Source organism: Pseudophryne corroboree, chromosome 9 (genome assembly GCF_028390025.1).
Source record: "Pseudophryne corroboree isolate aPseCor3 chromosome 9, aPseCor3.hap2, whole genome shotgun sequence".
In the NCBI taxonomy this organism is placed as follows: Eukaryota; Metazoa; Chordata; class Amphibia; order Anura; family Myobatrachidae; genus Pseudophryne; species Pseudophryne corroboree.
The window spans coordinates 171044116-171058164 of NC_086452.1; the positions used below are offsets into that span (position 1 = coordinate 171044116).

Genomic DNA, 14049 nt, shown 5'->3' on the forward strand with positions numbered 1-14049 from the left:
ATTCTATTTCTCGGAGTCCGTAGTGGATGCTGGGGTTCCTGAAAGGACCATGGGGAATAGCGGCTCCGCAGGAGACAGGGCACAAAAAAGTAAAGCTTTACTAGGTCAGGTGGTGTGCACTGGCTCCTCCCCCTATGACCCTCCTCCAGACTCCAGTTAGGTACTGTGCCCGGACGAGCATACACAATAAGGGAGGCATTTTGAATCCCGGGTAAGACTCATACCAGCCACACCAATCACACCGTACAACTTGTGATCTAAACCCAGTTAACAGTATGACAACAGAAAGGGCCTCTTAAAGATGGCTCCTTAACAATAACCCGAATTAGTTAACAATAACTATGTACAAGTATTGCAGATAATCCGCACTTGGGATGGGCGCCCAGCATCCACTACGGACTCCGAGAAATAGAATTATCGGTAAGTAAATTCTTATTTTCTCTATCGTCCTAAGTGGATGCTGGGGTTCCTGAAAGGACCATGGGGATTATACCAAAGCTCCCAAACGGGCGGGAGAGTGCGGATGACTCTGCAGCACCGAATGAGAGAACTCCAGGTCCTCCTTTGCCAGGGTATCAAATTTGTAAAATTTTACAAACGTGTTCTCCCCCGACCACGTAGCTGCTCGGCAGAGTTGTAATGCCGAGACCCCTCGGGCAGCCGCCCAAGATGAGCCCACCTTCCTTGTGGAGTGGGCTTTTACAGTTTTAGGCTGTGGCAGGCCTGCCACAGAATGTGCAAGTTGAATTGTGTTACAAATCCAACGAGCAATCGACTGCTTAGAAGCAGGTGCGCCCAACTTGTTGGGTGCATACAATATAAACAGCGAGTCAGATTTTCTGACTCCAGCCGTCCTTGCAATGTATATTTTTAAGGCTCTGACAACGTCCAACAACTTGGAGTCCTCCAAGTCGCTAGTGGCCGCAGGCACCACAATAGGTTGGTTCAGATGAAATGCTGATACCACTTTAGGGAGAAAATGCGGACGAGTCCGCAGTTCTGCCCTATCCGAATGGAAGATTAGATAAGGACTTTTATAAGATAAAGCCGCCAATTCAGATACTCTCCTGGCAGAGGCCAGGGCTAGTAACATAGTCACTTTCAATGTGAGATATTTCAAATCCACCTTTTTCAATGGTTCAAACCAATGGGATTTGAGGAAATCTAAAACTACATTTAGATCCCACGGTGCCACCGGAGGCACCACAGGAGGCTGTATATGCAGTACTCCCTTGACAAAAGTCTGGACCTCAGGGACAGAGGCCAATTCTTTTTGGAAGAATATTGACAGGGCCGAAATTTGAACCTTAATGGATCCCAATTTGAGACCCATAGATAATCCTGATTGCAGGAAATGTAGGAAACGACCCAGTTGGAATTCCTCCGTCGGAACCCTCCGATCCTCGCACCACGCTACATATTTTCGCCAAATGCGGTGATAATGTTTCACGGTGACTTCCTTCCGTGCCTTAATCAAGGTAGGAATGACTTCTTCTGGAATGCCTTTCCCTTTTAGGATCTGGCGTTCAACCGCCATGCCGTCAAACGCAGCCGCGGTAAGTCTTGAAAAAGACAGGGACCCTGCTGTAGCAGGTCCCTTCTCAGAGGTAGAGGCCACGGTTCGTCCGTGAGCATCTCTTGAAGTTCCGGATACCAAGTCCTTCTCGGCCAATCCGGAACCACTAGTATTGTTCTTACTCTTCTTTGCCGTATGATCTTCAATACCTTTGGTATGAGCGGCAGAGGAGGAAACACATACACTGACTGGTACACCCAAGGAGTTACCAGTGCGTCCACAGCTATTGCCTGTGGATCTCTTGACCTGGCGCAATATTTGTCCAGTTTCTTGTTGAGGCGAGACGCCATCATGTCTACAATTGGTCTTTCCCAACGGTCTATTAACATGTTGAAGACTTCTGGATGTAGACCCCACTCTCCCGGATGAAGATCGTGTCTGCTGAGGAAGTCTGCTTCCCAGTTGTCCACGCCCGGGATGAACACTGCTGACAGTGCTATCACGTGATTCTCCGCCCAGCGAAGAATCTTGGCAGCTTCTGCCATTGCACTCCTGCTTCTTGTGCCGCCCTGCCTGTTTACATGGGCGACCGCCGTGATGTTGTCCGACTGAATCAACACCGGCTTTCCTTGCAGGAGAAGTTCCGCCTGGCTTAGAGCATTGTAGATTGCTCTTAGTTCCAGAATGTTTATGTGAAGAGACTTTTCCAGACTCGTCCATACTCCCTGGAAGTTTCTTCCTTGTGTGACTGCTCCCCAGCCTCTCAGGCTGGCGTCCGTGGTCACCAGGATCCAATCCTGAATGCCGAATCTGCGGCCTTCTAATAGGTGAGCCTTCTGCAACCACCACAGAAGTGACACCCTTGTCTTTGGTGACAGGGTTATTCGCAGGTGCATCTGCAGATGCGACCCTGACCATTTGTCCAACAGATCCCTTTGGAATATTCTTGCATGGAATCTGCCGAATGGAATTGCTTCGTAAGAAGCCACCATTTTTCCCAGGACTCTTGTGCATTGATGTACTGACACTTTTCCTGGTTTTAGGAGGTTCCTGACCAGATCGGATAACTCCTTGGCTTTTTCCTCTGGAAGGAAAACCTTTTTCTGAACCGTGTCCAGAATCATTCCTAGGAACAGCAGACGAGTTGTCGGGATTAAATGGGATTTTGGAATATTCAGAATCCACCCGTGTTGTCTTAGCACCTCTTGAGATAGTGCTAAAGCTGTCTCCAGCTGTTCTCTGGACCTTGCCCTTATTAGGAGATCGTCCAAGTATGGGATAACTAATACGCCTTTTCTTCGAAGAAGAATCATCATCTCGGCCATTACCTTGGTAAAGACCCGAGGCGCCGTGGACAATCCGAACGGCAGCGTCTGAAACTGATAGTGACAGTTTTGAACAATGAACCTGAGGTACCCCTGGTGTGCGGGGTAAATCGGAACGTGTAGATACGCATCCTTGATGTCCAAGGATACCATAAAGTCCCCTTCTTCCAGGTTCGCTATCACTGCTCTGAGTGACTCCATCTTGAACTTGAACTTTTTTATGTAGAGGTTCAAGGACTTCAGATTTAGAATAGGCCTTACCGAGCCATCCGGCTTCGGTACCACAAATAGAGTGGAATAATACCCCTTTCCTTGTTGTAATAGGGGTACTTTGACTATCACCTGCTGAGCGTACAGCTTGTGAATGGCTTCCAACACCCTCTCCCTTTCGGAAGAGACGGTTGGTAAGGCAGACTTCAGGAAACGATGAGGAGGATCCGTCTCTAATTCCAACCTGTACCCCTGAGATATTATCTGCAGGATCCAGGGGTCTACCTGCGAGTGAGCCCACTGCGCGCTGTAATTTTTGAGACGGCCCCCCACTGTCCCCGAGTCCGCTTGAGAGGCCCCAGCGTCATGCTGAGGTTTTTGCAGGAGCCGGGGAGGGCTTCTGTTCCTGGGAAGGAGCTGCCTGTTGGTGTCTCTTCCCTCTTCCTCTGCCTCGTGGCAGGTACGACAAGCCCTTTGCTCTCTTATTTTTGTAGGAGCGAAAAGGCTGCGGTTGAAAGGTCGGTGCCTTTCTCTGTTGGGGAGTGACTTGAGGTAAAAAAGTGGATTTCCCGGCAGTAGCCGTGGCCACCAAGTCTGATAGACCAACTCCAAATAACTCCTCCCCTTTATACGGCAAAACCTCCATGTGACGTTTTGAATCCGCATCGCCTGTCCACTGTCGTGTCCATAAGGCTCTTCTGGCTGAAATGGACATAGCACTCACCCGAGATGCCAGTGTGCAAATATCCCTCTGTGCATCACGCATATAGATAAATGCATCCTTTATTTGTTCTAACGACAGTAAAACATTGTCCCTATCTAGGGTATCAATATTTTCAATCAGGGATTCTGACCAAACTACTCCAGCACTGCACATCCAGGCAGTTGCTATAGCTGGTCGTAGTATAACACCTGCATGTGTGTATATATTCTTTTGAATAACTTCCATCTTTCTATCTGATGGATCCTTAAGTGCGGCCGTCTCAGGAGAGGGTAACGCCACTTGTTTGGATAAGCGTGTGAGCGCCTTGTCCACCTTAGGGGGTGTTTCCCAGCGCGCCCTAACCTCTGGCGGGAAAGGGTATAATGCCAATAACTTTTTTGAAATTATCAACTTTTTATCAGGAGCAACCCACGCTTCATCACACACGTCATTTAATTCTTCTGATTCAGGAAAAACTGTTTGTAGTTTTTTCACACCATACATAATACCCTGTTTTACGGTATCTGTAGTATCAGCTAAATGTAACGTCTCCTTCATTGCCAAAATCATATAACGTGTGGCCCTACTGGAAAATACGTTTGAATTTCTACCGTCGTCACTGGAATCAGTGCCCGTGTCTGGGTCTGTGTCGACCGACTGAGGCAAAGGGCGTTTTACAGCCCCTGACGGTGTTTGAGGCGCCTGGACAGGCATTAATTGATTGTCCGGCCGCCTCATGTCCTCAACTGACTGTTTAAGGGAAGATAAACCATCACGTAATTCCACAAATAAAGGCATCCATTCTGGTGTCGACCCCCTGGGGGGTGACATCTGCATATTTGGCAATTGCTCCGCCTCCACACCAATATCGTCCTCATACATGTCGACACCACGTACCGACACACACCGCAAACTCACAGGGAATGCTCTAATGAAGACAGGACCCACTAGCCCTTTTGGGGAGACAGAGGGAGAGTCTGCCAGCACACACCACAAAGCGCTATATATACAAGGGATATCCTTATATTAAGTGCTCCCTTATAGCTGCTTTAATATATATATATATAGCCATTAATGTGCCCCCCCTCTCTGTTTTACCCTGTTTCTGTAGTGCAGTGCAGGGGAGAGACCTGGGAGCCGTTCTGACCAGCGGAGCTGTGACAGAAAATGGCGCCGTGTGCTGAGGAGATAGGCCCCGCCCCTTTTTCGGCGGGTTCTTCTCCCGCTATTTTTCCAGTCAGGCAGGGGTTAAATATCTCCATATAGCCCCTATGGGCTATATGTGAGGTATTTTTAGCCTTGTATAAGGTTTATATTTGCCTCTCAGAGCGCCCCCCCCCAGCGCTCTGCACCCTCAGTGACTGCCCAGTGAAGTGTGCTGAGAGGAAAATGGCGCACAGCTGCAGTGCTGTGCGCTACCTTATGAAGACTGAGGAGTCTTCAGCCGCCGGTTTCCGGACCTCTTCACGCTTCAGCATCTGCAAGGGGGTCGGCGGCGCGGCTCCGGGACCGGACTCCACGGCTGGGCCTGTGTTCGATCCCTCTGGAGCTAATGGTGTCCAGTAGCCAAGCAGCAAATCCACTCTGCATGCAGGTGAGTTTACTACTTTCCCCCTAAGTCCCACGTTGCAGTGATCCTGTTGCCAGCAGGACTCACTGTAAAGAAAAAAAACCTAAACTAAACTTTCTCTAAGCAGCTCTTTAGGAGAGCCACCTAGATTGCACCCTTCTCGTTCGGGCACAAAATCTAACTGGAGTCTGGAGGAGGGTCATAGGGGGAGGAGCCAGTGCACACCACCTGACCTAGTAAAGCTTTACTTTTTTGTGCCCTGTCTCCTGCGGAGCCGCTATTCCCCATGGTCCTTTCAGGAACCCCAGCATCCACTTAGGACGATAGAGAAACATGAGACGTGCTGGAATTTGCCCATATTTAATGCACACACAATATTGCTGGCGTTGTCCGATGCCACAAATCCACAGGAGAATCCAATTGGGGTAAGCCATTCTGCGATGATCTTCCTCAGTTGCCGTAAGAGGTTTTCAGCTGTGTGCGTATTCTGGAAAGCGGTGATACAAAGCGTAGCCTGCCTAGGAAAGAGTTGGCGTTTGCGAGATGCTGCTACTGGTGCCGCCGCTGCTGTTCTTGCGGCGGGAGTCCATACATCTACCCAGTGGGCTGTCACAGTCATATAGTCCTGACCCTGCCCTGCTCCACTTGTCCACATGTCCGTGGTTAAGTGGACATTGGGTACAACTGCATTTTTTAGGACACTGGTGAGTCTTTTTCTGACGTCCGTGTACATTCTCGGTATCGCCTGCCTTGAGAAGTGGAACCTAGATGGTATTTGGTAACGGGGGCACACTGCCTCAATAAATTGTCTAGTTCCCTGTGAACTAACGGCGGATACCGGACGCACGTCTAACACCAACATAGTTGTCAAGGCCTCAGTTATCCGCTTTGCAGCAGGATGACTGCTGTGATATTTCATCTTCCTCGCAAAGGACTGTTGGACAGTCAATTGCTTACTGGAAGTAGTACAAGTGGGCTTACGACTTCCCCTTTGGGATGACCATCGACTCCCAGCAGCAACAACAGCAGCGCCAGCAGTAGTAGGCGTTACACGCAAGGATGCATCGGAGGAATCCCAGGCAGGAAAGGACTCGTCAGAATTGCCAGTGACATGGCCTGCAGGACTATTGGCATTCCTGGGGAAGGAGGAAATTGACACTGAGGGAGTTGGTGGGGTGGTTTGCGTGAGCTTGGTTACAAGAGGAAGGGATTTACTGGTCAGTGGACTGCTTCCGCTGTCGCCCAAAGTTTTTGAACTTGTCACTGACTTATTATGAATGCGCTGCAGGTGACGTATAAGGTAGGATGTTCCGAGGTGGTTAACGTCCTTACCCCTACTTATTACAGCTTGACAAAGGCAACACACGGCTTGACACCTGTTGTCCGCTTTTCTGTTGAAATACCTCCACACTGAAGAGCTGATTTTTTTGGTATTTTCACCAGGCATGTCAACGGCCATATTCCTCCCACGGACAACAGGTGTCTCCCCGGGTGCCTGACTTAAACAAACCACCTCACCATCAGAATCCTCCTGGTCAATTTCCTCCCCAGCGCCAGCAACACCCATATCCTCCTCATCCTGGTGTACTTCAACACTGACATCTTCAATCTGACTATCAGGAACTGGACTGCGGGTGCTCCTTCCAGCACTTGCAGGGGGCGTGCAAATGGTGGAAGGCGCATGCTCTTCACGTCCAGTGTTGGGAAGGTCAGGCATCGCAACCGACACAATTGGACTCTCCTTGTGGATTTGGGATTTCGAAGAACGCACAGTTCTTTGCGGTGCTTTTGCCAGCTTGAGTCTTTTCAGTTTTCTAGCGAGAGGCTGAGTGCTTCCATCCTCATGTGAAGCTGAACCACTAGCCATGAACATAGGCCAGGGCCTCAGCCGTTCCTTGCCACTCCGTGTGGTAAATGGCATATTGGCAAGTTTACGCTTCTCCGACAATTTTATTTTAGGTTTTGGAGTCCTTTTTTTACTGATATTTGGTGTTTTGGATTTGACATGCTCTGTACTATGACATTGGGCATCGGCCTTGGCAGACGACGTTGCTGGCATTTCATCGTCTCGGCCATGACTAGTGGCAGCAGCTTCAGCACGAGGTGGAAGTGGATCTTGATCTTTCCCTAATTTTGGAACCTCAACATTTTTGTTCTCCATATTTTAATAGGCACAACTAAAAGGCACCTCAGGTAAACAATGGAGATGGATGGATACTAGTATACTTATGGATGGACTGCCGAGTGCCGACACAGAGGTAGCTACAGCCGTGGACTACCGTACTGTACTGTGTCTGCTGCTAATATAGACTGGATGATAATGAGATGTAGTATGTATAAAGAAGAAAGAAAAAAAAAACCACGGGTAGGTGGTATACAATTATGGATGGACTGCCGAGTGCCGACACAGAGGTAGCTACAGCCGTGGACTACCGTACTGTACTGTGTCTGCTGCTAATATAGACTGGATGATAATGAGATGTAGTATGTATAAAGAAGAAAGAAAAAAAAAACCACGGGTAGGTGGTATACAATTATGGATGGACTGCCGAGTGCCGACACAGAGGTAGCTACAGCCGTGGACTACCGTACTGTACTGTGTCTGCTGCTAATATAGACTGGTTGATAATGAGATGTAGTATGTATAAAGAAGAAAGAAAAAAAAAACCACGGGTAGGTGGTATACAATTATGGATGGACTGCCGAGTGCCGACACAGAGGTAGCTACAGCTTTGGACTACCATACTGTACTGTGTCTGCTGCTAATATAGACTGGATGATAATGAGATGTAGTATGTATAAAGAAGAAAGAAAAAAAAACCACGGGTAGGTGGTATACAATTATGGATGGACTGCCGAGTGCCGACACAGAGGTAGCTACAGCCGTGGACTACCGTACTGTACTGTGTCTGCTGCTAATATAGACTGGATGATAATGAGATGTAGTATGTATGTATAAAGAAGAAAGAAAAAAAAAACCTCGGGTAGGTGGTATACAATTATGGATGGACTGCCGAGTGCCGACACAGAGGTAGCTACAGCCGTGAACTACCGTACTGTGTCTGCTGCTAATATAGACTGGTTGATAATGAGATGTAGTATGTATAAAGAAGAAAGAAAAAAAAAAACCACGGGTAGGTGGTATACAATTATGGATGGACTGCCGAGTGCCGACACAGAGGTAGCTACAGCCGTGAACTACCGTACTGTGTCTGCTGCTAGTAGACTGGATGATAAATAATGATATAAAAAATATATATATATATCACTACTGCAGCCGGACAGGTATATATTATATAATGACGGACCTGCTGGAGTGGACACTGTCTGTCAGCAGAATGAGTTTTTTAATTTTTATAGAATAAAAAAACACCACACAAGTCACACGACGAGTGTACTTTTTCAGGCAGACATTCAATCACAATATACTATACTGGTGGTCAGTGTGGTCAGGTCACTGGTCACAGTGGTCAGTGGTCAGTCACACTGGTAGTGGCACTCTGGCAGCAAAAGTGTGCACTGTTTAATATGTACTCCTGGCTCCTGCTATAACCTATAACTGCTCCCCAGTCTCCCCCACAATTAAGCTGTGTGAGCACAGTCAGATATTATACATAGATGATGCAGCACACTGGGCTGAGCACAGATATGGTATGTGAGTGTGACTGAGTCACTGTGTATCGTTTTTTTCAGGCAGAGAACAAGAACAGAACGGATTATTAAATAATAATAAATTATAAAACTGCACTGGTGGTCAGGTCACTGGTCATCAGTCACTAGTATAACTCCTCCTAAGCTCCAGTAAGTAAATGAAGTGTCTCACTCTCACTCTCCTATCTATTTTAATTTCTAAACGGAGAGGACGCCAGCCACGTCCTCTCCCTATCAATCTCAATGCACGTGTGAAAATGGCCGCGACGCGCTGCTCCTTATATAGAATCCGAGTCTCGCGATAGAATCCGAGCCTCGCGAGAATCCGACAGTGTGATGATGACGTTCGGGCGCGCTCGGGTTAACCGAGCAAGGCGGGAAGATCCGAGTCGCTCGGACCCGTGTAAAAAAACATGAAGTTCGGGCGGGTTCGGATTCAGAGAAACCGAACCCGCTCATCTCTAGTTTATATGTCATCCTTAGGGTCAGTTGTGTGGTGAGGGACAAGATTTGCTTCTGTTTGACCACATATTTTATGACTGGCAGCCACCAGCACTGGTTTTGCCAATTATATTGACCATGAATAATTTGAATTGGACCTGGACCACCAACCCAGGGCACCCCTGCAAGTGTCCCGAGGCACCCCAGGGAACCACGGCACACAGTTTGGGAACCTCTGCAGTACACACTTACAAACATGCCTGCAGTCACTCTTCCCACCTACTCCATCTGCCTACTACAACTCTCTCTCCTCTTAATTGCATCCTAATGGCATTTTTTTGTTAAGACCAACTAAAGCCCACAGCCTCTCCCTACACTGTCCTGTTTGAAATGACGCCTGATGACAAGGGAGAGATGGAATTCGATCCACATGAATTCATTTTCAGGTTCAGCTACTATTACAGGTTGAGTATCCCATATCCAAATATTCCGAAATACGGAATATTCCGAAATACGGACTTTTTGAGGGAGAGTGAGATAGTGAAACCTTTGTTTTCTGATGGCTCAATGTACACAAACTTTGTTTAATACACAAAGTTATTAAAAATATTGTATTAAATGACCTTCAGGTTGTGTGTATAAGGTGTATATGAAACATAAATGAATTGTGTATATGTACATAAACTTTGTTTAATGCACAGTTATTAAAAATATTAGCTAAAATTACCTTCAGGCTGTGTGTATAAGGTGTATATGAGACATAAATACATTCTGTGCTTAGACTTGGGTCCCATCACCATGATATCTCATTATGGTATGCAATTATTCCAAAATACGGAAAAATCCCATATCCAAAATACCTCCGGTCCCAAGCATTTTGGATAAGAGATACTCAACCTGTATTAGCAATTACTCTTTTGGATTTTACAGGTTGCTTCATGCATGGAGTTGCTTTGGGTTAGACCCTCCATTCTCCTGAGCGATACTTTTTTGATCCTGACGGAACAAGCAGTAGTGTCTATATTCTATGTAAAGCGCCTTGTAATAGGTAGAAGCTATATATATATCTGTTAATCTAATAATAAAAAATAACCATGAACCGTCCCAAAATACGATGACTTCTGAAATCCTGAGTTGCTGTGCTAAGGCTATCCAGTTACTGCACTGAAAACCAAAGGGGAGCTAGTGTTTCAGACACTGGCACAGACTGTAGAATAACAAGCCTCTCCTAAATTAATTTTAAGTAATTTTGGAAATGTAAACATTTAAAACAAAGAAAATGGAAAACACGTTTACTGAAACCAATAGCATCAGAATTCTGCAAGCTCCAAGTTGCTGGGATGAACAAGTACAAACAAAATAAGTGTATTAAGGAAGAGTCATGTGTCTCTAAACGTTTCAGATTCTCGTTCATACTGGACTGTTATGAACTGTAACTACAGTATGTTGACTCGGGGAGTAGCTTCTAAACCATTTTTAGAAAATGGAAATAAAAAATGCAACAAAAGTGCCAATTGTCAAATGGGAACCAGATTTTGAAATAATAAAACATTCATTTCTCATTATTTCTTTGGCTAGTCGATTATTTTATGCTGCCAGAAGAAAAAATTAATATTTTTGTATTCTCCTTATTCAAATGTTTTTACAAACCCATCTTTATTCTTCCCTTTAAACAGGGATCAGGTAATGACAATCGGTATAGATGCAGCGCATGTACAGCTAAGGTAAGTGAGTGTGACTTTTGTTTCTAGCATTTATTTTAGTATATAGTTTCCTTTGTTCTTTGGTATGTGGTTCCTTTTTTTTTTAACCTTTTCTATTACAGAAGTGGTGTAAAACCCAGACATTTTTACTTTGGTAGGGAATTCATGATGAAGCTGAGTGCATTGCTGTATGCCAAGTGCACTGCAGGACTTTAGTGGGAGTGGTCACACACAGGGTAGTATTCAAATGATATATCAAGCCCAATTTCCTTTCTAAAGGGTTCTCCGTTATCGCGCCCATAGTAATCGGGTTTAGCTGCGTAAAGGGTTAGACTCCCTCACTACTCCGGGGGTAGCGAGCTGAAATGATTATACAACGCCCGTTAGCAGAAACAGAATGGGTGTGGAAGGGGGTAAAGTGTATGGTTTCATTGTGGGTGGGGCTAAAATTATAATGAACATGTTGAAAATGTTCATAACCTGAAAACAAATATGTAAATGGGAATTGTAAAGATAATATTTTTTTGCCAGCACACAGTCATTACGCATTTTTCATTAAACAAAGAATAGAGCAGCTGCAGAGGAATTAACAAAGAAGTACCAGGGCACCTTTATGACTTTATTACACAACGGATGGACAGATCAATTAGTAACACTCTAAGCGTCAACTTACAATACTACAGTCCATCCTATTGTACTTAAAAGAAAAGAAAAGTAAAAAAAAAAAGAGCTTTAAGTGATCTCCAAATGAGCGTGAAGTCATTCCTAATGAGCATGAAGTGAAATGGAACCAGCATCTATTGCGTACAATAGTGTATTATATTATATTATCCTCAGGAGTCTATTTATTAAGCATAAAAACCAGGAGCATTCTGTATGGTTTACAAAATACCTAATGCATGAGATATGAGACCTCTCCTGTGTTAAGTAAAGTAACAGCAAGAGGACTACAGTGTAGGGCAATTCATCAAGTGCCACTGTCTGATTTTCTTGTTCAATTTCCCTGAAAAATCATCAGATATACCCGCAAATAGTAGCGATATGGATATTATAGGGCACAACACTGATAGGTCATTGATGGTTCCCTAAGTATTTTTGGTTACAGTTTGTCAGACTGTGTGCCCTGTATGTTACATTATACATTCTCATCACCATGCATCCCAATTCAGATAATTATGCATATTCTCACATTAATAAAGTCAGATTTGTGAATTTTTTTCATGGCCGGGATGTAATGAAGTCAAAGTTTGACGTGCGTGGAAGATGACGGCTGAACTTGGACGTTTTTTTTTTAAAGGGGCAATCCTTTACAAGGCTTGGTGTAACCTTGTAAATGATTGCCCCTTTAATAAAAAAAAGTCTGGCCGCCAAACTCTGACTTTGTTACATCCCTCCCTATAACAGAGACTCGCTGTGGATTTTCTAACTGTAAGGGTTTTAATCATTTTAACTATTTTTCTTTTGAAAGACCAACTTTGCTGTCAGGTGATAAAAACTGCAATGCTGTCAAAGGACTTTAAAATTGTTATGTTCACTCTAATATGCTGGCTAATTGTTGTGCATTGTTACGAGAATTCATATAATGATCTGATGTGTTTGGAATTGTGTAACTATGCAATAGTGATTGTTTGGTGGAGATCATAAATAAGACATCTGGCAGACAGATCTGTAAGGAGTGGTATTGAGCTAATGGTTTAGCCTTAAGGTGAATGTTAACTGCAGAAGGTATTCAAAGGTATTAACATGTTTTGATGGTGCTAGCTGAGAAGTATATATCATACTTGCATACTCACCCGGAATGTACGGGTGACTCCAGAATTTCAGTGAGCACTCTCGGAATAGATAAAGAATAGGCTAGTCTGCCACATCACACCCACTCTTCCAGAGAAGTCTGTGGTCCAGGCTTAGGGGGCTTGTGGATGTGATTCACAGCCATGCACAGTAATGGGTGGAGCTGTGATGATGCAATTCACTGCACCGCACCTCCTGCACCTTCCTCCTGGGCTTCCCCCTCCAGCATCTCCCATGTGGCCCAGGTAAAATGCTTGTAAGCAGAGCCGGCCTTAGGCATAGGCAAACTAGGCAAATGCCTAGGGCATTTGGTATGCTTAGGGGGCACCAGCAGCTTCTGATTAAAATGATATGCGGCATGCCTATATTGTATGTGTAACTGCGGCTGTATCTGCATTCGAAATGCTATATTGCAGTGTATTCCTGGAAATCACTGTAATGTAACATTTTGTATGCAGATACAGTCACAGTCACACACAGAATATAGGCATGCTGCATATCATTTTAACCAACAGAAGCTGCTTGTGCATGCTAGCCACATAGTAATGCAAATAAGATGCATTTTCATAAACAAAAGGCGCCCGACGTTAGCAGAGCTGCCAGCTGACTCATGCCAGGCATCTCCTGCAGAACTAGCGGCGGTGCTAGGGGACACCAGCCAAAATCTTGCCTAGGGCATTATAATGGTTAAGGCCGGCTCTGCTTGTAAGAATGGTATAAATGAGTTGATATAAGTCATGTGTTATATTGCCTAATATGCATAGAAGTTAGAAATTTATGAGCACTGTATGCAGAAATCCGCAAAACTACAAACTCTCAAAATATCCAGTGTGTGCATCTTTGGTAACTTGTGGATTTGGGTATTGCTTCAATTGTATGTCTTAACTTTCCTATTAAGTTGCAAAATTAGGAGGTTCTTAATCAAATTGCTTACAGACAGTATATTGTTTTGTGATGATGCTATATTGCAGAAAAGCCATACTATTTATAAAAAGCTGTAACTGCCAATGCTACAGTATACAATGCAGTCCATGGGCCTAATTCATTATGGGTCGCTATTGAGGCTAAGATAGTGATGTTCACAAATCTGCTCTTGCATGTGAAGAGCCACCCAGAAAGGATAAAAGATGCCCGCAGAG

At 45.1% G+C, this 14049-nt stretch overlaps 1 protein-coding gene across 2 annotated transcripts in view; it reads left to right on the forward strand.

Annotated features, from left to right (window-relative positions):
* LOC134957786 (uncharacterized) overlaps positions 1-14049 on the forward strand; it is a 947589-nt gene that overhangs the window by 184033 nt on the left and 749507 nt on the right. For both annotated transcript variants that reach the window (XM_063939953.1, XM_063939952.1), the window contains one exon: positions 11093-11140. In XM_063939953.1, the coding sequence (XP_063796023.1) occupies positions 11093-11140 (48 nt within the window). The remainder of the gene's footprint in view (positions 1-11092; positions 11141-14049) is intronic.